Here is a 27,086-nt window from a genome sequence, read left to right as displayed (position 1 = left end):
GTATGTGCCTGAGATGACACTTAGAAAAACAGATTAATAACGAACGCTGTATAATATTAATAACAAACGCCCTGTATAATATTATGCGTGATTAGATTTCGACAGCTTTTGCGTATTGCTATCCCGTATTCACGTATCACAAAAATTGCTATTCATCTTCTTTTTATTTTTTAGAAGTTCAGAAATTCAGCATTATCCAGCTACAAATGTTCAAAAACTTTACAATATTGCATTAATTACTATGGCTGTTATTGTTTTCCCGAATGGATATTAAATTACTGTGTAATGGATTTCATAAACATCCAAGTGCATATAAAAATTAATAAAAACTTAAAAACTCTGAAGTTCACATACTGTGGTCATTATTTCAAAATTAACACTGTTTTTCCATTACTTACAGAAAAGATATATGGATTTTGCTACCGGGACTTGCTTCCATAGTCCATATGCATTCCATGCTTAAAGGATAATCGAGTGGATATCCTGGAGTCGTAAATACTCCTTCTGGGGATTTGTAGGTGCCTCCGCAGTCTAAAGCATTAAAAGAACAAAATGAAATATCGACATACAGAATTCTAAAGTCTCCACTTAAATATTAATTTGAATAATTCCACCGCTACGAACTGAAGCAATTACCTAATTGAAGTAAGCAGTGTGTCACACATGTAACATGTAACTGTAACATAATTAAGAGTGTACTTGTTTCACTAGACGCTAATTAACAATCTTCTGAAAATGCAAAAATATAAATAATTTACTGAGCTTATCTGGAATAACTGAATCGTACGTATACAACGAATTTTTGCATCTTATATCGGAAATTACGAATTTTTGCATCTTATATCAGAAATTATGAATTTTTGCATCTTATATCGAACATTACGAATTTTTGCATCTAAAGTCTTCACTTAAATACCAATTTAAATAATCCCATCGCTACGAACTGAAGCAATTACTTAATTGAAGTAAGAAGTGTGTCACACATGTAACTGTAACATAATTAAGAGTGTATTTGCTCCCCTAGACGCTAATCAACAATCTTCCGAAAATGCAAAAATATAAATAATTTACTGAGCTTATATGGAATAATTGAATCGTACGTATGCAACGAATTTTTGCATCTTATATCGGAAATTACAAATTTTTGCATCGTATATCGGAAATTATGAATTTTTGCATCTTAAGTCTTCACTTAAGCACCAATTTAAATAATCCCACCGCTACGAACTGAAGCAATTACTAAATTGAAGTAAGCAGTGTGTCATTCATGTAACTGTAAGATAAATAAGAGTGTATTTGTTTCACTAGACGCTAATCAACAGTCTTTCGAAAATGGAAAAATATAAATAATTCACTGAGCTTATCCGGAAGAATCGAATCGTACGTATACAAAGAAATTTTAATTTCATATCGGAAATTACGAATTTTTACATCTTATATCGGAAATTACGAATTTTGCATCTTATACTGGAAATTACGAATTTTTATTCATTGTAAGGTTTATCAGTCGCAGTATCAGAATAGTAAAACAATCAAGTGAGTTAGAATACTGTTATTAGAATATAACTGTAGAGTTATTAGAATATAACTCTTAGAGTATTCTTAGAGAGAGAACTGTTAACTAAGAGAGCGCTCTCTTTAAAGAGTTTTAGACGACGATTCTATTCTTACTAGGATACAGACATTTTGTTGGTTTTGAGAGAAATCCTGCTTGATTACTAATCACACTCTATTTTACATTTCATTGTGACCGTACTCGTTTTAGTATCAGATACAGGAAATCCACCCTAATCCATTTAGCATTTTGGCGATGAACGCTCCGCAAAAAAAAACTCTATGTTCTTTAAGTGCTACTAAGCCTAATGGAGCGGCCATTTATTTACATTTAAAAGTCTCAGTAGAATAGTGAAGTAAGTCACTTTCTGCACTAACATTGGTGTGTTTTTGGCGGGTGGAACCAAAAATAAACTTTACGCTTTGTGCACAGAATAATTTATCTTCTTACCCTCTGGCCGAAGTGCTTGTTTTCGAATGAAAACTAAGTTTAATTGTAAAAATTATTTTTTAACTGTTCTTCTAATTGCTATTGTGTGTTTTAGGATTTTCTGTATTTTACAGTTCCTGTTTTTAAAGTGAGGGTGTTTTGAGATTTTATGTGTTTTTCTCTTGACGCGAAGTGACACCTAAATTGAGAATATATCCCTGATGAAATTCGAGGAAACAAGTTTAAATGAAATGCAGCAAAGTATGTTTATAATTTAATAGGCCATACAAGGAAGTTATGTGGTGTCCACATGAGATTTTTTATGTATAATAAAGTGTCCGGTAACTTTATGGTGCACCTTGTATGTTATGTCGTATTAAGCTACTAAATCGTTTAATACATATCCTTTCTATTTCAAGAGCTGAGAATAAAAAAAAATATTTATTTGATGTGTACGACTTACTCGATGAAGCGGAACCATAAGTTGCCCTAAAAATTCCATGGTTTTGCAGAATCACTTGTAGGATGTTTCCACTTGATATAATAAGGGGAGGAGAGCTACGGCCGCAATACACGCTGGAGATAGGCGAATCAGGCATATCCCCGTTCTTTATCGTCAGCGACGCAGAAGAACAATTTTCGGAGTTCTCTAATTCCAGATGAGTCACAAGAAGACTCACTTTTTCTGCTGTAAAATACATTAACTGAAATGAATTTAAATCTAGCTGAAAACTTATTACTGTAATCATTAACTGAAAATTTATTACTGTAATCAAAACTGATAATAATAGTTCCAATTAGTAAAAACTAATTGTATATTGCAAAATTTGCAAAGTAAAATTCTTGAAGTAAATTAGTACGGACATCTTTAATAAAATATTCAGCTTTGAATTAACGGAAATAATTGTATCAAATTAACGATGCATCTGTTTGAAGCTCTTCCATAACGGTACAACTAAAGAAGTAAAGTGACCTTTAAATTTGGATTTCTGTGGAAGCAGGTTAGAACAAATGGAGAAAAACCTCCTGCGTATGACCTGTGCAGTGGAAGTGGAGCCATGAAAGATAACATACGACGTCACGACTTATCATGGCCGCTGATATAGGCAGCCTTCTGGTTGGTTTTGTTTACTTTCTAATCGGTGCTGTCTACATGCTAGCTATTCATTACTGGATGCTTATAAGTCTTCCGTTCTAATTTTAATGCATAACATAAATGATTTTCCACTTAGAAAAATCATAAGGATTGAAAATAACTATTTCAAATTTAATAAAATCTAGATACATGAGAATGTGTAAACGGAAATTATAAGAGTAATGTAAGTATGGTTAAAATCTAGAAGTGTGATGAAATATTAGTAAAAGTTTCAATGGTATTTTATGCACATAATGCCTAAAGACACTTATCTTTGCCTTCAGACGTTGATATTTGCTGTCAAAGTCAGTGTAACTCTATTTAACAATATGTTTCGTAGTCTTATCCGTACTCTGTATGGCGGCCATTGATAAGTCGTGACGTCACTTTGCTGATATTTCCTTGGCTTCATTTTTGTAATTTAATGCTGACTCCAGCTATTCTGACCTGCTTGTTCCTCTAGCTGTGAAACGTTTTGCGTTTGTAATGGACTATTTTATTATATCAAAGCACGCTAGGGGGAATCTTCGCTAGGGGGGGGGGCACGCTTCTCTAATGGGAGGAATGGAGAACATTTCAAGGAAAACTGGCTCTTATTCACGCTACACATGGGGAAACAGCGAAAGTGTCCTGCAGGCTAGTTATCCGCTGGCATTTACAGCTACTTTGCTTACCCCATTTTCAGCATGTTTAATCCATGGAGGTAGGAAGTTAGGAGCATCAGATTACTGAAGCCGCGCGGTCGTGGTACTTGCGCTCTCAAAGGTAGTGACCCCTAACGGAAATCAGAAGAGATAGAAACAAATTATTTGCAGCATATTTCTACAAATTAGTGCAGACACAATTCGGTCTCGTGAAACAGTCACAAACTGAGAAAAGGAAATTCACACTCTTACATGACTCTCCTGGGAAATATCAACAACAGTTATCTAATAAGTGGCAAATCTGATTTAAAGGAAATTGCTAGTAAAATATTGAGTGCACAGGAAAGAGTTGTTGGCATAAAACGTTATGATAAGGAAAAGAAGACGAAATAGTTAGAATAATAGAAAAAGAAAATCCGAAAAGTTTCAAATTTTAAATTACGTTCAAAGGGGCTTTTTTTAACATTTTGTGTGTTACCTTTATAGAGTATTTCTCCCACCTTCCTAGCGTGCCTTCGTGGTGTAGTGGTTCTGCACGCTGGGCCGGTATCCAGAGGTCCGTAGTTCGATTCCCGGGGAGGACAATTGCTCATTTTTCATCTTGCCTGCTTTCAAAATATACCTAATGTCTCTACACCGTTGTTGATTAAATATCATGTTCTTAGCACTTAAATCATAAAATTCAGTTCAAGAGCAATACCGGAAAATAATTTTAAATTGAGCGTTTCTTTACAGTTTCCGATACGCAGTCTCGTGCGCTGGAGATAAAAATGTTTTTCTGTACAGCGTTGCCATGGCTCGCTTTGAAATCCTTGAGTTTGTTAATCAATCAAGAATTCGTTAAAGTTTTACAAAATATGAAATCTATAATAAAACAAATTCTAAATTTCGGCTTCCAGATGCTCCTATTCACAGTATAGGATTACGTCATTCAAAATTGGATGGCTCTAGGTACCGTTGTTTTATCACAGTGCGAGACACTTATATACATTTATGCAGATTCTTCATTATTTAATTTCTTCAAATATAATACAGGGCGGTAATATTTGGTGGCAACAGTTTGAAAAGTAAAACGGACATTCAGAGTGATTCGACGCAAAATCGCAAAACGGAAACAATAATCTTGTAGAGTCATTAGGTTAATTGGAAGCATAAAAGATGAAAAATATGCAACCGCCTTCGCCGGGAATCAAACCACGGAACTCTGAAATACCGGCTCAAAGTGCAGAACCATTACACCACGAAGGCATGCTAGGGAAGTGGAAGAAATACCTTATAGTCCCTCCGAGAAAAGCTCCTTTGGACTAAAAATTACTATATACCTGGTTCTGATGTGTAAATGATCCAGCTGCAATTTATGAAGTCAGGTGAACCATGTGGGTAGTTAGGCGACATGATTTCGCCCCCTTCATCTGCCAGCAGACGACTTCCGCAACCTATATGTAAGAAAACAGTCAGTAAATATATTGAATTTTATGGTTTAGTCATTAGCACCTAATTAAAAGATTCATAAATTCGTAAATAAGTCTTAATTATCTTAGAAGGTTTTCTTAGGTAACACATAACTTTAGTTACTTCTTTCTATTTCTTAAGACTTATGAAAAAGTCAAATTAGCTTGAGTTTCATGAGAGCGTAAATTGCAATTTCTAGAAGGTATTGTGGCAATTATTGAAAGATCTATTGACCTAAAAGAAACGGCTGTCACCTCATGATGAATAAGTAAATTTTGTATCTATTAACATTTCGCACTCGAGGCCTTTTTCGCTCGAGGAAACTAGAAACTCCAGACGATTTTTCTCATAGATGGTTAATTTCTTACCGCTAACATGAAATGATTTCATAGAAATCTTGTAGTTCTTTGATGCCTCAAGATACTTGCGGTTTTGCGGCTCTCTCGCCGAATTCAAACGGTATACTTTGTGATATTTCATTGGACTCTGTGTAGGTTGTCCATTCCAAATTTTCTGTCGCTTCTGTGGAATCCCTGTCGTTTTCATATTTATGATCTCATATATTATGATATGGGTGTATTTAAATATGATATGGGTGTATTTAAATGATTGTAACAAAAAAAGAGACATTTATTATCATAAAAGAAGAGAAAAAAATTTAAGTACATGGTTGAAAGAATCGAAAGAAAGTTTTTCTAAGCAATTCATGATTGTTGCTGGTTTTTCTTATAATGGCGAGTTAAAAATAAAGAGAGTGCAAAAAAATGTCAAGATTAACTCCAAATACTATCAGGAACATATTTTATCGCCAATTTTAATGAATGAAATACCATCGCTTTACCCACTGTGCCATCCATCTGTGAGACTCCATCAGGACAAAGCTAGCAGTCACACATCAAAATCCACTGTAAATTTCCTAAAAGAAATGGAACAAAAAACTGGCATCAAGGCCATACCCTTCACTGATATCCCCACTAAATCTCCTGATGTGTCACCTATGGAGTTTTATGCTTTCGTACTAACTGCATTATCCAAACGTTGACAGGACTCTGGAAAGCTGTTCGGGAGGAATTGGATAGAATACCACTTCTGCCACTTCAAAAGGCATTATTATCCTGGAAATTGCGGTGTCGAAAGATAGATCAGAATAAGGGATGTCAAATAGAACATTTAAAACACAGGAATTTTATGTAATTTAGTTTTGTGAAGACAATATAAATTGTCTAAAAAATGTGTGAACAGCCTCTGTAGACGTACTTTCGTAGTAATGCGTAGACGTAATTTCGTTTTTCACTAACGAAAAACCGTACTCCTCTTCATTTGAACAGATTCCTTCATCCTCTTTCATGATTACTGTGCTCCGTAACTTAACCTAAAATAATATTCCTGTTGCTATGATTATCGGGTCTGAACTTACATCGGAATCGGAGACGCATATAAACACTAAATCTAAAAAATAAAAAAATATAGAATATATATAAATCTGAAAGTTTCCAGATTTTATATTACGCCCAAAGGGACATTTTCTTCATTTACACACACATACACGTTTGGAGAGCATTTGGGTTAATGCCACTTAGGGCTAATAACACTTAAAATCAACATATTTACAGCAATAACGGGCACTGAAGATAAAAATATTTTATTCCGCACATTTTGTTGCCACTGCTCGTTTTGAAATCGTTGAGTTTGTTAATAAAAAATTCGTTAAAGGTTTACAAAATATGAAACAAATAATAAAACAAATTCGAATTCAAGCTTCGGGCTTCCAGTTGCCCATATTCGGGTGGAGGACTATATTATTCAAAATTGGATGGCTCTAGATATCGTCGTTTCTTCCTAGTGCAAGAAACGGTTTCAGCCGAAAACACCGCAGCAAAAACGTCGCGGACGAAAACGTCGCAGAGAAAACAACGCAAGGCGAAAACGTCGTGGTACAAAACATCGTGGGAGAAAACATCGCAAAGAGAAAACATCGCGTGGTACAAAACATCGTCGTCGAAAATAAAGCAGTTTAAAAACTTCGCAGTTTAAAAACATCATCATCGAAAATATCGTGGTAAAAAAATAAAGTATCTACAAATCATCGCATGACGATAACATCGCAGACATGCTTTAAGCCTTTAATAAATGTAAATGGATATTTCCATAATGATTTGTGAGCGCAAGATGGAAAGAAGGATCATTTTTACTATCATATTTTTTATTGACTAATAAATTTTTGCTGAGAAAATTAGAAGGAAACTTAAGCATAGAAAATTAATGGAACTTATAGCAGTCAATAAAATTTTAGACCGACATAGTTAACGAACAAAGGCCATTAATAAATCATTTTTTATAAAGTTTTACTGGTAATTTTTCATGAAAAGTATAATCTATTAGTTGCATTTAATTGTGTGTGCTTAAGTTTCCTTCTTAAGTTTTCAGCAAAACTTTATTAGTCAATAAAGAACTGTGAAAGCAAAAATTATCCTTCTTTACATCTTGCGCTCATAAAACATTATGGAAATATCCATTTACAATTATTAAAACTTGAAAAAAGCATGTCTGCGATGTTATCGTCATGCGATGATTTGTAGATACTTTATATTTTACCATGATATTTTCGACGACGATGTTTTAAAACTGCGAAGTTTTTGAACAGCTTTTTTTTCGACGACGATGTTTTGTACCACGATGTTTTAGGACTGCGATGTTTTCTCCCACGATGTTTTGTAGCACGACGTTTTCGCCTTGCGTTGTTTTCTCCGCGACGTTTTCGTCCGCGATGTTTTTGCCGCGATGTTATCGGCGGACACCCAAGAAACATACAGACATTCGTGCAGATTCTTTATTATTTTATTTCTTTAATCACAATACGGGGCCATAATATTTGACGACAACAATGTGAAAATTGATACAGCAGGTTTATAGTGTTTCAAGACTAATAGCCCTTCTGCGCGAACACCGCTTTGAGGAAAAGTTATCTTCCGCAGCTGAGCATTTCACAACAATATTGCTTAATTGCAGATGGCTACTTTAATAATATTTACCTTCTAGGACAAGATTCTTATGTTCCTTCATAGCAGGTGGTGTATGTCCATGAACGATACATTGGAAAAGGAATACTTACAAGTACTAGTAAGAGTTTTTCAGTTTGAAGATTAAACGTACCTGTTTTGTAATGAGCTCGGAATCCTTTACCCACATTGGTTCCGTCTGCCACCAATTTCACTAGCATTTGATTGCTAGTGGAAAAGATTATTTCTTCTGGCTTTGCACCGCAATACTTCGCTAACAAAGGTGCGTTGCTGTTTCTTCCGTCATGTATCTAAATCAAATACATTTAAGTAGCTTAATAAGACAGAACAATTTCCTGTACATGAAAACATGATACAATGTCGCATAGTTTTATCATAATATTAGGCATTGCTTTGCATAAATGAATTCCCAAGTCATTCAGTGATTTCCTATTATTAGTTACTCCGTCGATGCTTGAATATTTAATTGCCTAAGCAAATCGGTTATACATTCAGCTGTTTAGATGCGTCGAAAATTTAATTTAATTTAATTTAAATAAATACAAAATGTTAATTTTTTAACATCAAAACCAGTTGAACAGAAATGACTAAATTTATAGCAACGCGTTTGACATTTATTTGTACTTAAGAAAGAAAGAATGCTATGTGTAATAAATATTTTATTTTATTTATTTTTAGTCCAAAGGGATTTGAATCCCGAAGGACTATTAGTTTCGTTTTGGCATTTTGCGTCGGACTCATAAATGTCGGTTCACTTTTCAAACTGTTGCCACAAAATCTTAGAGTCCTGCATTATATTTGAAGAAATTAAATAATGAAAAATCTGCATAAATGTATGTATATTTCTCGTATTATGATAAAACAACGGTACATAGAGTCATCGAATTTTGAATAACGTAATCCTCCAACGAATATGAGCATGTGGAAGACCAAATTTGAAATTTGAAATTTGTTTTATGATCGATTTCCTATTTTTTAAAACTTTGACGAATTTTTGATTAACAAACTCAAGGATTTCAAAGCGAGCAATGGCAACGTTGTGCAGAAAAAAATATTTTTATCTCCAGCGCGTGAGTCTCTGTATCGGAAATTCTAAAGATAGGCTCGTTTTAAAACTATTTTGCGATATTGCTGTTGCACTGGATCTTATGGTTTAAGTGCGAGGAACATGATATTTAATAAAGAAAGGTAACACACAAAATGTTAAAAAACGCCCCTTTGGACGTAATTTAAAATCTGAAACATTTCAGATTTTTTTTTTGTTTAATTTTGTTTCATAATTACTTTTAAATTAAATTTGCAAACTAAATTAATAAATGCCTAATGCTTTATCCGTTGAGTACTTTTATTGTAACGTAATTTATGTTGCAAATAAAAATATGAGAAATATTTGTATAACAATAATTACTGCAGTGTTATTAAGGCCTAAAATTCTACATGTAAATTTAAAACAATCAACTGATAATTTAATTTCACCAGCAACGGAATTATTCAGCAAATTAATTAGTAAGAACGTTTATGATAATTGCGAAAGTATACATGATAAAAATGAAAGCAAAAAATCTCATGTGGACACCACATCACTTTGTACGGCCAAATAAATTATGCACATTTTTTTTTCTGCATTTCATTTAAACCCATTTCCTCGAATTTCATTATATACAGTGGTGGCTCAAACTGTGGACACTTTTGCAAAATTTAATATTTTTGAAATTTCTATGCTTATAGAAAATGTTACGTTTCGCAAAGTGCAAACTTGTATATATCATTTTAAAGAGAATTTATTACTGAATTCAATACAAAACACAAAATTCAATTATTTGTAATACGAAAAAAGTTATATGTACTTTAATATAAATAAAAAACACAGTTATGAAGTGGTTTGTAATGTCTAGCTTTCCTGGCCATTCACTGCTCTTGTTCTGAGAACCAATCAAATGATAGTAACTGCCAGTAAAAGCTGACATCATGTTTACACTTGAAACAATTCATTATTTTGCTTTGTTCTGTAGAAGGAGGACCTGTTTCTTATACACTGCAATTACAAGTAGGAATTTTTATAAAAATTTTTAATATTTAGTCAAGAAGCAATATCATCAAATAAAAGAGTAAATTGAACACCTAGAAAGAGATGTAATATTATTGTGTTACGAGAAAGTGTTCTTTCCTATGCTGAAATTGCAAGACAGGTGGGTGGTTCAGTGACTACATCTGGAGTCCGAAAGTTTTGATTACGATATCAGGAGACAAATTCAATAAAAAACAAAGAAGGAAAAGGCCGAAAAAAGTGCACCACATCTATTGATGACAGAAGAATAAAATGACCAAGATAGAAAAATGTCATCAGCGGCCATCAGAACTGAACTGAATGATGCTGGTGTTTCTGTCAGTTCAAGAACAATTAGGGGAAGATTAACAGATGTTGGACTGAGAGGTAGAATTCCACGAAAAAAGCCTTATCTTAATTTTCAGCAACGAAAAAAAAAAAAAAAAAAAAAAAAAGACTACAGTGGGCAAAGGGACACATTAATTGGACAGATGATCAGTGGTCACAAGTTATATGGAGTGATGAAACTAAGATTTCGTTATTCGGTAGTGATGGGCGAAAATATGTAAAACGTAGAATAGGAGAAGGGCTACATCCTGACTGCATTCAAGCAATTGTGAAGAACCCAGTTAGTGTTATGATTTGGTCATGCATGTCAGCAGATGGTATTGGTCGCCTTCATGTCATCGATGGGACACTGAATGCCAGAAAATACATTGACACTATTCTAGAACCAAAACTTCTACCTTCCATCAGAGATCTCTTTTCCAACAATGCTTCGTTTATTTTTAGTAGGATTCTGCTCCTTGCCACACGGCCAAAATATCGAAAGAGTGGTTTCGTACAAAGAGCATTAAATTGTTGTCATGGCCAGGAAACAAAAACCTGACCTCAATCCTATCGAAAATTTGTGGCACCGTTTGAAAACTCTTGTCCGAATGAGGCGCCCATCAAATAAAAGGGAACTAATTGAGGCTATAATTGTTTCCTGGCATCATGTAATAACGAAAGAAGAACTTAAAACTCTTGTCAGCTCAATGAAACGTCGATGTGAAGCTGTAATCAAAAATAAAGGGTACCCTACTAAGTACTGATAACTCACTGCAGCTATTATCGTTTAACTTTTTTGTATTGCAAATAATTGAATTTTGTGTTTTGTATTGATTTCAGTAATAAATTCTCTTTAAAATGATATATACAAGTTTGCATTTTGTGAAACGTAACGTTTTCTATAAGCATACCAAGTTCAAAAGCAAAAAAATTTCCAAAAGTGTCCACAATTTTGGCCACCACTGTATATATATATATATATATATCATTCAATTAATTCAATATTTACTAGGAGGCAAAGCAAAAATGTATAAAACTCAAAACATCTTCATTAAAAATTGTAAATTACAGGAAAACATAAAACACCAAATACAGTTAAAACAGTTATCCCTCCCCCAAAAAAATTACATCTAAAATTAGTTTCTATGCAAAAAGCAACAATTCGGCAAACGGGCAAAAAGGCAAATTCTTCGGTGCACAAAACTGAAAGTATTCTTTTGCTCCCACTTGCCAAAAAGACATTAAAATTACAGAAACAGACAATTTACTATTCTACTCAGATCCAAATGTATACAAATGTCGCTTCGTTAGGCTTAACTCGCTGCTTAAAATTTTAAATAGTTGATAATTCTACAACTATTGTATGCGGATTAAAAAAAGGCATAAAATCCTTAATCGGAATATAAAAACTACATAATTCAATCACTTTTAAAGCATAAAAGGCACAATTTACCAACATATAAGACTAAAAATACTAACTCACCGAGATAGGCAGAGCTCACAGAGTGGGAATATACACATATATATGTATATTTATATACGATTGGTGCAGCCAATTGCAACGAAAAATGGAGATGAACAACTACATACTATAGCAGTGACATATACAAAATTTCAACGTTCTGCGGCTACTCGTTCTTGAGTTATGAGAGACGCACACATACGTAAATACTTACGTACAGACGACAAGAAAACATCTCTTCTGAATCCATTTTAAATACATTTCACAATCCTCTTTTGCAAAAACAGTCCTTTGTTCTGCTTATACCTACAGATGTCACGCAGAAACAGCGATCAATTGGTTTCGAGAGCGGTTGAAATATATGATACCCGAAATTTTCGCGAGTATAATATTTCCTTTACTTCATATAAGAAAGTAAAAGTGAGCTTCTTAAAAAGTATTACAATTAATTCTCTAACATTTTTCTTAAAATATTAAATTTTCATTATATGATTTATGAACTTGGTTTTCTGTTAGAATAAATGTTTACTGCAAACAAATGAATTACTATGGTACTCAGCAAATAAATACCTAATTTTAAAGAATTTTAATGACGGTATTAAAGTTATTTTTAATTCTTTGTACAAAGTAAAGAAGGTATTGTAAGCGCGAAAATTTTCGGGCATCATATTTCAACGAAAATATCCATTTTGACTGCTGTCGAATGAAATTAAACGATATTTCTGCCTGACATCTGAATCTTTTTCCCAAAACCTGTTGCAAAAAGGATTTAAAATGGGTTCAGAATAGATTTTTTTCGTGACATCTCTACGTACGTATGTATGTATCTATACGTAAGCACGTACGTACGCATAACTAAAAAAATAGTCTCAAAACGTTGAAATGTCGTATATAGGACTGCTATATCATGTAGTTGTGTACGTCTCTTTTTGGTTGGTTGCAATCAGCTGCATCAAAAGTATGTGAATATATATATATATATATATATATATTCACATACTTTTGCACACACATACATCACATACATCATATATATATATATATATATATATATATTCCCATATATATATATATATATATATATAATTACAATACAATTTTTAAAAAATCTGAATATAATCATTGCAAATCTAAAAGTTCTTCCATAGATTTTCTTTTATAGTTTAGGTTATGTTATAATTGAAAGCACTCGAACTTTTTAAATTATGTATTTTCATTTACATATGAATTTAGTAATTTCACTTAGGTTTTGAAATCTTTGGATAACCTCCTTGTTTAAAGGTAAAATTTTGATTTGAATTTTCCGTAAAGTATTATATTATTTCAATTTCGTTTTCCGTTCTTTGGATTGAGTACTTTTGATTTAAAAGTAGAAAAATTTTAAGAATTTACTTTGTTTTTTACCTTGCTTTGGGTCGGGCCAGAATTTTCGGGTAAACTATTATAATGAAAACACATTCGAATGGTTCATCGGTTGATTCTGGATACAAAAAAAGCAAGGATTTTTTCTGGAAGAGTGATTTCAATGTTCCTCCTCCTGACGAAGTAGCATTGAGGTTAATTGAATTCCTCTTCTATTATGTTCTTTTTGCTTTTTAAATTAAGGTATTGTTCGAAATTTTTAGTTTTAACACTAATTAAATTCTTTTCTCATTTATAGGATTTTGTGAAATTTTTACTTATTAATTTGAAATTTTGGTCTTTATAAAGTTGGTTTTAAATTCCTTACTTCGTGTATACGTATGTGTACCCATTTTATTACTCGGCTCCATGAGCTGAGTTTTTTATTGTTATGTGTTGGTAAATTTTGCACTTTTTGCTTAAAATGATCGAATTATGTTGTTCTTATCTTCCGGTTAAGATTTTTATGCTTTTAGTTAATCTGCATGCAATAGTTGTAGGAAATTATCAACAATTTAAAAGTTGTTTAAGTGCGTCTAAGCCCAATTTTTTTTTCAAATAGCAGCCATATTTGTTTCAATCTGAAATTTAGCAGAATAGTGAATTAAGTCAATTTCTGCACCTTCGATGTCTTTTTGCTGAGTGGGACTAAAAGTAGACTTTCAGTTTTGTGCACGAAAAGTATGTCTTCTTGCCCGCTGGCTGAATAGCCTGCTTTCGTGTAGAAACTCTAATTTTAAGTGTAAAAAAATTGTCTTTTTCATTGTTTTAATTGTATTTGGTCGATTTTGAATGAAGATATTTTGAGGTTTCATATATTTTTGCCTTGTCACGAAGTGAGAACTGAATTTATTGAATAAGAAATCTATTCTAATGACGTTCGAAGATCAAATGGAGAAGAAAGGTGCGTATAATTTAATATTCCGTACAAGGAAGTCATGTGTTGTATACATCATATTTTTAACTCGCTATCAAGAAAATATTTTATTACGTAAATGAAAATGAATTAGACTTGATGATATTTTATAGAAGTTTGTGAACGAGTTAAAAGTGAAATTTATTTTGCATGTTGTGTACAGTGAATTACTAGTGTGTTAGTTATTATTAGTGAATTACTAGTGTGTTAGTATTATTAGTGTGTACAGTGATATAAGCACGTTTACACTGGGAAATAAATCAATTATTGAATCGATGAATAAGTTTATATCAATTATAGACTCAAATGTTAATATTATTAAAATCTTACTGCCACATGTCCTAGAGTACAATCCGTTGCAAGAGGTAGCTCGAAATCGTAAAATTTTAACTGCACTCGGTGTCCCAAAGATACTTGTATCAACCATTCACATTCGTCATTAGCGTTATAAGGATCAGGGTAATTCGGGGACATTATTGTACTTTCTCCTGCTGTGAATTTACCACCACATCCTGCAAGTAGAGCATATTTTTAATGTAAAAAGAAAAGAAAGTTCCACTTATCATACAGAGTAACACTATACAAAATTCTCAACGTAAATTGTATAGTTACTTTAGAGCAGATTTCTCGATGTAACACCACTCTTATATTTGCTAATTTACTCACTTGCTTTTGAAACATACACTCAAATACACGAAAGGCACTCGAATACACTCAAATAAACGGGCTCAAATACACTCATATAAAAGGGTATTTTGAAATATATCCAAGAAATTAGGCAATATATTAAGAGTACATAATCGTATTTATAAATTACCAGGGCAATTTCACATTAAAATCCAGAAAACACCTATGCACCCACACACACCCAAAAACATGAGAGTTCTATATCTCCCGTTCTACTGGGCCGATAGACGAAATAATTTAATTTGTGTTTTTTCCTATCTCGAAAGCGCAACTTAAAATATATATTAGGCTGATATGTATAATGGCTCTTACATAGGGATTTTGACAGAAAATCGGACTTTTTCTGAAAAGACATGCGATCTTTCTCTTTCATTCTACGACTCAAATTATCCTAAACATTAAATTTTATAAAATTTGGTGAGAAATTTAAAAATTTATCTTGGCGTATTTTTTTTTTCAATTTGCGCGGAGAATAATTCACTTGTCGAAATTCTTAATTTATGGTAACGAATTTTCTTTTCCATTTCATTGTTCATGAGCGGGGGGGGGGGAAGTACATCTTTCGTTCTTTCAAATAATTTTAACAAAGGCATAACCAACATTTGGCGTAATTATCGCTTATAACAGGTAAGCCAAATTTCAAAAGGCACCAGAATGTAAATTTCCTTATATCTTGGAAATTTTGATAAAAAAAAATCTAATTTTTTGCATGATTAGCTAGAAATACGTCTATTTTAAGATTGGATGCCCAAGTTTTAGAGAATTATTTATTATTTATTATGTGGGGGGAGGATTATGTATTATCGTAATGAAGTCTTCACAAACTGATCGGCAAGGCCGTATATATACGGCATGCTTTGTAACGTTTTAAAGAAGATATATAAACGGGCATTTTGAAATATGTCCAAGAAATTAAGGCAATATATTAAGAGTACATAATTCTATTTATAAATTACCAGTTGCTATTTCTCATTAAATTAAGAATACACTTTATTTTTCATGGCAGTTTTGGGAAATTTGCATTTGTTAGCAGAATTCTTTGGTATTGAAAGTGCTTCGGTTAGTTAATGAGCAGACGCATGTTAAGAGCTATATTGTTATAACACAAGCTGGACTTTAAGTATCAAGAGATGAAGTTTGGGAATACATATTCATTGACAAGAACAATTTTTCGTAGTACAGTATAAAGTCTGTAATCCGGTCGTGAATAATCCGGAATGATCTGGACCTCAAAGTTACAAACTGTATGCGCAGGCCCATAATGCGTTTACGCATGCGCATTTAATGTATAACGGACGGTATAAGCTAGGCTAAAATTATCTAAGGCATTTCAGTTAATGTTGCAGATTGCGCTGTTCCTTAATCTTCTAATTGGATCCGGCTTATTATTTTCTGCAGACTGTTAAAACAATTTTATAAAAATTAAGCTTGAACGATTATGTCAAAAAGAGTTTCCAATTCTGGAGTTGCCAAAGGATCTACAAAGCGAAAGCATGTTTCGATGTCTATTAAACAGAAAGTGGAATTACTGCAAAAAATGGATAAAGGCCTATCCGTCTCAAAATTATGCGAGAAGTATGGCATTGGAATGTCCACTATATGTGACGCAAAGGAACTTTTTGAATTTTTTGTGGAAGCATCTTAAACAACTCACATTGAAAGAAATGTTTAATAAAGTAAACAAATAAATATTAAGTTTTTTTTGGTAAATTTTGATACACTTTAGATCATAATTGTTCTTTATTTCATAAATTACGATTTCATATTTTTAATTGTATCATTTCTGCATGCCATCTTACCAGGTTTAAATTGATGATCTATAATCCGAAAAAAACTCTAATCCGGAATCGCCGAAGTCCCGACGAGTCCGAATTACGGACTTTGTACTGTATTTGAACTTCAATAACATTTCTACAGTTTCAGACACACTTTATATTTCTTATGTACTAAATGTCAATTATTATTAAACAATTAATGTGCTATATAAAAAATTCAGTAAATGTAATTTATTATTAAATAATTTTCCTGCATTTTCAGTACGTTGTTGAGACATTAGGTATTTGTTTTTTTGAAACAGACAAGATGGAAAATATGCAACGCCTTTACCGTGAATCGAACCAAGGACCTCTCAATTACGCACTGAGCGTGCAGACCACCACACACCACGAATTCATGCCAAGAAGGCGAGAGATATACCTTACAACGTAAAACATCTCGAAGTTCTTAAAAAATACTGTCTCCGTTATCGGAAAGATACAGGCGGCAAAAACCCAGCAGACAAGTTAAAACTTGGATTCCAGGCAGCCATGATGATAACCAACTTTGCAGAACCAAAATAGCTCAGTTCCAGTAGCCAACACCAGATGGCGACAGGCTAGACCCACAGCTAACCCTAGATCTCAATTTGAAGATCAGTTCCAGGAACCAGCACCAGATGGCAGCACGTTCAACCCTCAGCTAACCCTAAATCTCGTCTTTGGCCTTACTTTCCACGACTGACGAGAAATGGCGCCACCCAAGCGACTTCAGCTTCTACTTGCACTTTCAAACTTTATTGTTTACCACTGCTTATCTTCACTTCTACCGCCATCAGAGCTTCCTCCTGACGACCTCTTTCTTCAGGATCCACTTGATTTCTCCACAAAGCCAGGTCCTTCGGAAAGTCTCTCCTGCTACTGAGAAGTACTGCCGCAGTGCAGTAGAAACCCAGCAAACCAACTTAGTATCTTGAGAGCTTAACATAATCAATTAATTTAACCTTACAACGTAATTATTGGGGATATTAAATCCTTAAAATGAAAATGGTTGTTAGAGCTTCTCCCCAACCAACGGTCAGACTGTTTACGTTTTGAAGGAACATTCAGATGGTAGTTTAGCTATCCCAACTATCAGAGATCTAAAAGTCGTTAGCTTCGTTTACACCTCTGGAAGAAAGTCCTGGCTATATCTTATACCTGTGGAAGAAAACTTTGTTCATGCATGTATCTGCAATTGCACGTCAGTTCATGTTTACTTTGATTGGTTAACTCGTGTACCAGCTTGGGTAAAGATCAAAAGTTAAAATATTTAGGCAAAATTCTTATATCAGTTTCCCTAACGTAACGTGAAGTCTTACCTATCAACGAAAGTTTAGCTGTTACCATATGTGACTGCAAAGCCCTAGCCCCACTTTATTCACTCTCTCTGCATAGTTTTGTTTTTATGAATGGTCCGAATTTATTATATTATGCTAAAACACACTACGGCTACATGCTTGAAAGGAAGGAAAGCTTTCGTGGAGAATTTGCTAAGGGAAATTGGCTCGAAATAACACGAAATTTTTCCGTCAGCTAAGCCATTCGCTAAGATTTGAACCTTTTTGTATAACTAGTACATAACCATCTTAACACTAGGCCTCTGATGAGACACATTTTGCCCTTGCCCTGAACCTACAGCTAAAGACATAATGTAAATATCAAGCAAATAAATCATATATATGCAAGACATATGACTATATATAAGGCATACAGTATGTATATGCAAGACATATGACTATGTATAAGGCATACAGTATGTATATGTAAGACATAAAATATGTCATATATATTGCATATTATTATATTATATAACCGTTATGTTATATTTGTGTATCGTAAATATTTCATGCGCATATGATGTACTAGAAAGCCCGGCGGTCATACGAAATGACCGCTATTACAAATTGTAATTAAAATGATTTGTGCAAAGGTGTCTGCTAATTCAAACTGAATTACCTCGGGCAGGCGGCGAGGACGCCCTTTTGCTTACTGCGCCACGGGGTTTCTCCCTTCTGCTTGCTTAATTGCTTAAAGTAGAGTGCATTGAAGGAAACCACTGGCGGTACATTTCTTAAGAGCCACCGCTAGCTCAATAAATAAAGGTGATTTAAATAATAAAATATTAATTCACATGGCAAAGTTCTCTTTGTGCACAACATTTCTTGTGTAGATCTTTCCATCATTTTTAAGTTCGCCTTGCAGAGGACCATCCATTATTTTTAATTTTACGTCCGTTCTTTCACAAACTCTCACAAACAACATAAAGTTGACCGTGTCCAAATGCAGGCTCAGGTAAAAAAATGCCAACACGCTTAAGCGTTTGGCCCTGAGACTTGTTGATGGTCATAGCAAAGGCAAGTTTTAGAGGAAATTGTCTACGTCTCAATTGAAACGCCAACCCTGTGCCGAGGCAACTTCACATCATTGGCTAGTACAGTTAGGCAAGCAACCAATAAACTACCGGAGACAAACAGACACTTAAGCCGCATATAATAAAGATATTTATTTATTTCATTTTATTTGTTTTTTCTTCGTCGCCGGTTTCTGCCGGTTGCATATTTCCGAATTCTATTATATATAGATTAGGATTAGGAACGGGGGACGTGGGCACCATCCCTTTACCGTTATGGTTAATTGGTTTAGCGCCACGTCCTCCAATATCCAGAGCAAGGCCAGAATAAGGCCACACGTGAGACTCGCACCAGACGCCCAGACCCAGCACCCTATTCATCCGGGTAGCAGTCCAGCCGACCAAAGTGCTCCCGAGGAATACTCTAAGCCAAAATGCCAGGTCCAGTGTTAATTTGTTTTCAGGAATAAAAAGTACAGTGCCAAACAAAGGCAGAATCTTTACATAAGTTTACATACAATTACATAGTTGATCACAATAAGATTATAGAATTATGACATTAAAGATACCTGGTTATCCGCCAAACAGTATTATATATAGATGTTAAATTTATTTATTAAATGTTAAAAGCACGTGCTCTTGTACATTTAATTTTTTTTCCGGCTTAGTTTTCTCATAATATTTGTCCCGCGCTGCACTGCACGGGGAATAAAACAATTTACAGTTACGCAAGCAACCAATATACTATCGGCGACAAACACTTAAGCCGCTTATATATAAGAATTGTTCTGCACTGTTCAAAGCATATAACCAAATTTCCATTATACAGGGTGTCTTAAAAGGTCGTTGCTAAACTTAATATATTGGTCTGTCATACCATGACAAACAACTAGCAACTGGTGCCCGAAAATGTGAACGGTCACCGCTAAAGTGCAGTATTCGTAGTCTTATGGGAGATTGGGAAGTATTATCATTTCAGGCGAGGACGCTGCAGGAGAAACATGATCCAGTTTACTAATTCAATTCTTTATGGACTTTTGAAGAAAGATTTTTGCCGGAAATGATAGTTGATGTTCCAGCAGTACATGCCAAAATACCTGGTTTCAGCATCATGGAGCTCTTGCGCACTTTAGCAACTCTGTGCGGAAATACCTCGATAGGACATATAAAAGCAGACCAGTAGCTTGGCCACCGCGATTCCCCGACGTGACTCCTGGATTTCAACCTTTAGAGTGACATGAAATGGATGGTCTACGAGACAACATGAACATCGGATATGGATCTCGTTGCGAGGATCGTCAAAGCGGTGGCACGTGTCTGTGAATCCATGCGCCGTCGTTGTGAAGCATACATTGCAAAGAATGGAAGGAACTTTGAACATCTTTTGATATTTAACCATGTTGTTTAACAAAAGTCATTTTAACACTTCTTTCGACATCCTTTCTTCTTCCTCTTTACGCTTGGGAACATTGCCTGTAGCAGCTGCCGTGCGCAGCTCCTATGTAAATCTTGTTCGTCATGGTATGAGAGAGAAGCATGTTAAGTTTGGCAAAGACCTTTTGAGACACTCTGTATAATCTATTTTGAGTTTTAAAAATTAGTATCTCTACAAGAAATGCTCTTCTGGACGTTTCCTATATCTTACCTGCACTGAGTTTCCTGTAGGATGCTTTGAAACCTCTGCCACGTATGTTAGTGTCACTGTTAAAATGGACTACCATATGATTTCCATGGCTTGTGACAATCTGAGAGCCGCTTATTCTGTGGCAGGCATTCAAAAGTGGTGGAGAGTTCTCATTTTCTCCCCCGTACACCTGAAAATGAAAAGATTTTATAATCAGAGAAAATAAAAAGTGCGACATTCTATTCACAAAGGAAAAGAAGCTGTCATTAAACATTAGTCTAAAGCAGGGCTTCTTAAACTTTTTTCAGTCGCGACCCCTTTTTAACACTGAGATGTTTATCGCGACCCCTGGACCCCATAATATTTACGAAAATTTGTGGGACCCCATAAGCATTGCGCAAATCCGACACACGCGTTAGTGAAAACGACAATTGTTTCAATTGTAACTTAATATGCTATTGCAGTTTTAGGTCATTAACTGTGATTTATAGTTTTAAGACGTAGAACAGTGTGAAAATTTTAAATAACTAACAGACAAAATGATAGCGTCACTTTCAAAGCAAGTAAAATGTACGTTTAAACTATAAAAAGAATGCTTCGAAACGTTTTCGTTCTTTCTTTATCTGTATTATTTTATCTTTATTTATTTTCAGATATATTGCTGAAAAATATATGGTATTTGTAAAATTATTATAATAAGTTAAAGAAATATGAAACCTGCTAAAATTTTTGGCGACACCCTGCTGCAGGGCCCGCGACCTCCAGTTTAAAAAACTCTGGTCTAAACTGGTATTTCAGAATTTTCCGTGTATGAGTTTTACAAATTGGAAACGTTGTAGAATGCTAAATGTATTCTAAAAATATGAATATTAAATCAAAATCGCATATTCCTCCTTTCAGAAATGCACCACACACACACAAGCAAACTCCATACAACCGAATTTATTTGCCATTAATAAAAATGTGTTTATTTTAGGTATTCCTAACATTATTTTCGCTACAGGATCTTTAAAGGGAGAGTAAAATTTCGGCTCAACTTCTCAAGAAAACAATTCGTAAACATAATAATTAATAAAATGTATATGGACATATATTACAGAGGCCTTCGCACATTTTTCAGACGACTTTCATTGCATTTACAAAAATATTTTACCTGATTCTATTTTAGATGTTTTATTTGATAATCCTTATTCTTCACTATCATTTTACACCGTGATTTCCAGGACAATAAAGCCTTTTGCAGTATCAGAAGAGTGACTTTATCCCATTACTCTTCAAAAGCTTTCTAAAGTCCAAGGAAAGCTGTTGTCGACGTCTGGTCAATCCCCTTTTAAAACGTCCAAAAGCGGAAAAGTGCTTAGGTGATAAATCAAGAGATTTGGTAGGGATTTGAGTGAAGGGTAATAGCCTTGATACCCATTTCTTGTTCCATTTTTTTCAGATTATTAATAGTGGAGTTTGAGGTGTAGCTGCCTTCTTTGTTTAGATTCAGTTCTACTGATTGATGGGGTTGTGAGTAAAGAGTAGCTATTTCATATTTACAAATTGGGTATAAAACATATCCCTGATAATATGGGGAGTTGATCTAAACATTTTCCTCCAATCTCTTTATTTTTAATTTACCATTATATGACCCGCAAAAACCAGCAGTCCCTCTGAGAAACTTTCCTTAAGATTCCCTGAACCATACTTTAAAATATTTTTCATCTTTTTGATGTTAATAAGTGGATCTCTTTTTGTTGCAGTCATTTAAATGCACCCAAGATTCAGATATTGTCACAATGTTTTGGAATTTTTTGTCAAGATAAATGTTTCTCATAAATAATTCTGCAGAGAGGCTTGCATTCGCCGATACGTCGTGTAGAAAGACGATGCCCATTATGTTGTTTCCCCTTTTTAAAGTTCAAATCAGCATTAATCACTATTTTTGTAATTGACACTGTACAGTTTAATTATTTTGCTACTGTCTTTTGACTCCGTAGATTTTCTTTTAACATTAAAGTTTTTACCTTGTAGAGTTCCTCACTTCGGAATTCTAAGTTAATGTTGGAAGTGAAGAATCTAAGAACTGATAAGCGAATAATCGCTTGTGTTGGGTGACAAGAAACAACAAGATAGAAGGGTAACTAACCCTCCTTTATTATTCCAATAAGATTTAAGAAAACTCCACATAGGAGTGTACAAGCAAGGCCCCCACTTGGGCTTGAACTTAAAAGACTAAGAATTAAACTAAAACTAAAATTAACTAAAGAAGTATAGCCGAAGCTATCAAGATTCAAACTGAGCTGGTCCCTTAACTTATTTGACTACGAAGCTTAGCAAGGGCCTGAGTACGGCCGAGCGTAATAACAGCTTTGAGAGAGAGAGTGGCCAAAAAGGCAGACGCGCGTAAATCAGAAACTCTGATTCCCTCTGACTCAGTAAGTAACTTCGTGGTTTAAATACCGCTTCTCCTCATTAAATATTCAGCAAATTCCAAAATTACGTTCTGGCCGGAAGTAGTAAGTTGAAGTTAAGATTTGACAGGAAAGGAACTTTAACTTAAAATTTAACTGTTAATAAAATTAACATAATCCTTACAACCTTTGCAACATTCGAAACATTCCTTTTTCTGCTCAGATATGTATTTGGAACTCCTTTTTCATTTCAAATCAAACTTTGACTTCCCCCCTTTCTTGTTTGACAATATTATATATGGTTGCTTCAGATATTGTGAAACCACGCCTTCCACAGATTTTTTTAATAACTAGATAGGAATAATTTTTTTCAGAATAATCACAGACGTAAACTTCCATCCATGGCTTCTTTGGTTTCACTTGTCCGTATATGTCAATTCCCAGAGTACACGCATCTGGCGGACAGAAAATCCACATATGATAATGGAGATGCCACTCCATTCAGACATAGCTTGAGTCTGGTGCGCTTTGTTTGCCACTTGCATTGCGGGACCAATATTTTTCCAGGGGTCAGTGAACAGCGAGCCCTACATGCACTTTTTAGAGAATTTATGAAGCAGCTTGATGACGTGAAACTGACTGAGGGGGTATTCCAGCATGTCCCCCCCAGACACGTATCTTCCGTACTTCGTTTTCACAAATCATTTTTGTATCATCCGTACCTTGTTTTCACATGCCACACGTGAAACCAAAGTGCGGATTTGATCGGATTTCTTTGGGAACCGCATTATTTCCAAAGGTTTGTGGCCTCCACGATCACCAGATTTCTTCTTATGTAGTTTACTGAAGGATCGTGTCTATCGCGATGAACCACGGACACTGGACGAATTAATGGCCAACATTTCTAGGAAAATTGCAAACACCACTGCCGACACATTTCGGAGTGTTGCAGCCAACATGGAGCGGCGAGTTCGGTTATGCCTACGCCAGGGTACTCATTTTCAGTACTTACTGTAGAGTAAGTGATTATAACCTTTACAAACCTTTATTAGTCACGTTTGGTCCCGTGGCTTCCACAAAGATGCTCAAAACAGATTTCTGTCTACAAGAAGCTTTCACAAATCACGGAAGATTTCCCGCGTACCTCAGAAGGTTCTGCCATCAAAACGTCAAATGCTCCTGCGGTGCTTCAGCTTCTTCAACAGACGTCTCACATTACATCCCACTCACTTCTCCCATCAGAGCCTCCCTTTCTCAGCTCCAGGGATCACTTAGCCTCAAAGACCTTCTGCAGGATTACTACGGACAGCGGGGCAGCAGAAACTATCATAGAGTATGTCTATTCTAAGAGAAATATAATCATAGCAGATAACCAGGTCTAGGCATCTGACGAACTGTAAAGTCAGCAAGCTTCCATTCATGCATATATGTAAATATCTCTAAACTAACTAACCCCAAAAATTGTAAGTTGGAGCACACAATAAAAGTAATAACTAATATTAAATCTGTTTATCAATAATAAGGTTGAGAAGGTAAACAACCGAAAAAGGTTGCTGGTGCAACGATTAGATTAACATGACTGACCTATAGTGCCCATTGAGAGGTGAAGCAGGTGGAATAATAATAAATAATAATAATAATGCCCCATGGTAATCAGGGTTTTTAACAACTCTTTATGGGCACAAGCCATCCCTTGTACAGCATTTCGCGGTTTTTTTATTTACTCTTTTTTTTTCGGAGTTGTACATCAAAAAACAGGACGGACCACTAAATTTTCCTCCTTCCAGAATCTTTTGTCGCAAATCGGATATATTTTAACAAGCCTAGTTGAATAGGTCAGTTCCAAAAGAATCACTCTGTATTTTTATGAGAGTTTAGAATTCCATCATTCAAAAATATATTTGTTATAAATTTTAGAAAATAAAGTTTCAAAGGTTCAAAAACGAACTCTTCACCCTTTTCTAAAATAAGATTAATAAAAATACAAAATTAGGAGTTTCCTAGATTTTTTTTAAAAGTTGGCTTCTCTTTTATAAATTTCCATTTAACTTGCTTATGTTTTTCACAATGATCAAAATTTTTCCTTAAAAATAAATAAATAAATTTTAAAATGAAATTTATACGGTATTTTAACATAATTTCTGATTTTTTTGATAAATCCGCTGGCTTTTTTCGAGCATTTGTCGTAAAAGATTTGTTGGAAGTAAAATAATAATTATTGAATGCCGAAAAATGGTTTTTAATTGAATAATTTCATTGATAAAGTATCATAACTACTAAAAGATATATTTAAAAAATCTGAACACTTTCAAATTTTATATTACCGCGACAGGGATCGTTTTTTTAAATTTACATACGCATACACGTTTCTAGAGCATTTTGGTTAAAAATATTTAAAATCAGCCTATCCTTAGAATTTCCGATAGACTGGAGATAAAATACTTTGTTAATCAAAATTCGTTAAAGTTTTATAAAATAGGAAATACACAATAAAAACAACTTGAAAAGTCAGGCGTCCAGGTGTTCCATGTTCGGGTGGACGATTACGTTATTTAAAATTCGATGGCTCTAGGTACCCCCCGCTTTTTTCACAATGCAAGAAACATAACATACATTCATACAAATTCTTCATTATTTAGTTTCTTTAAATATAAAACAGGAGGAGAACATTTGATGGCAAAATTTGAAAAGTGTTTCGGCGTTTATATGGAAATGCCACAAAATGCCGTTCTGAGACTAATAGCCCTTCTGCGCTACCCCACTTTGTGTTGAAAATGTATTAAAAAAACATTTATTATAAAATAAGCATCCCAGAAAGTCATTAATGAGTTAAGTTCCCAGAAAGTCATTAATGAGTTAAAAAGAGAAAAATAATTTATCATATAGTTTGCAGAAAGCAAGAGATTTGTAGGATTATTACTATGTTAATCTAACCAGTCACTCTGATTTTGATCTTTGTTGTCATTTCTCCTTTCCGTTTCTCTGCCAGAATGCAAGTTAGCTTCAGAGTACAAAAGTCGAGGTTTCACACGTCTTACTAGGTTTTTGCTAGCTCAGATAACACTGTATTTTTCGATTCCCGTCATTTAAACCGTTATGCCGATAAGACGTTTGAGCCAATTTCGAGTTAAATCATTTGTGTAGCCTTTGGCTGCGACACTTAGTTTTAATTTGAAAGTTACTTTAAGTTACCTTCAAGTATGAGTCATGCGTTTATGTTAAAGTTCTAACTTAATAAAAAGTTTATTTCTTAAGACTTCTCAGTACTTGTTGTTATCTAGAATTGTAGCAATAATTCCTTCCAAAGCTGTGATGAGTTTAAGCTTAGTTTATGCTACCAAAGAATACGAAACTCTATAGATTAAATAATTCTCTTTACAAAGTTCATCTACAATTTTATATCACGAATAATAAAAGTGTAAGCTCCTAAAAAAGTATATTAATAGAATTGTATTGCCAAAGTTATAAGACATTATCTATAAGCTATGAGATAATTATCTAAACTTTTCTTCAAACAACTTTCAAATTATTTAATTCTTTTCTACAACATATACAGTGGTGGCCGAAATTGTGGTCACTTTTGGAAATTTTTATGTTTTTCAACTTTGTATGCTTATAGAAAATGCTACATTTCACAAAATGCAGACTTGTATATATCACTTTAAAAAGAATTTATTACTGAATTCAATACAAAATACAAAATTCAATTATTTGCAATACAAAAAATGTTATATGTACTTTAATATAAATAAAAAACACAGTTATGAAGTGGTTTGTAATGTCTAGCTTTCCTGGCCAATCCCTGCTCTTGTTCCGAGAACCAATCAAATGTTAGTAACTGC

General features: G+C 34.1%; 1 protein-coding gene across 1 annotated transcript in view; it reads right to left on the bottom strand.

Annotated features, from left to right (window-relative positions):
• Positions 1 to 27,086, bottom strand: part of LOC118190809 (cubilin-like) — a 413,937-nt gene that overhangs the window by 224,408 nt on the left and 162,443 nt on the right. The window contains exons 31-36 of the mRNA XM_085826303.1: positions 20,870 to 21,038; positions 14,722 to 14,903; positions 8,369 to 8,525; positions 5,086 to 5,199; positions 2,448 to 2,672; positions 399 to 531 (exon numbers count right to left, since the gene is read on the bottom strand). Of these exons, the coding sequence (XP_085682429.1) occupies positions 399 to 531; positions 2,448 to 2,672; positions 5,086 to 5,199; positions 8,369 to 8,525; positions 14,722 to 14,903; positions 20,870 to 21,038 (980 nt within the window). The remainder of the gene's footprint in view (positions 1 to 398; positions 532 to 2,447; positions 2,673 to 5,085; positions 5,200 to 8,368; positions 8,526 to 14,721; positions 14,904 to 20,869; positions 21,039 to 27,086) is intronic.

The sequence above is a fragment of the Stegodyphus dumicola genome, chromosome 11, assembly GCF_044657685.1.
Source record: "Stegodyphus dumicola isolate Sdum_Otavi_A_Nest chromosome 11, ASM4465768v1".
NCBI lineage: Eukaryota > Metazoa > Arthropoda > Arachnida > Araneae > Eresidae > Stegodyphus > Stegodyphus dumicola.
This window is presented reverse-complemented; position numbering and strand designations above follow the sequence as displayed.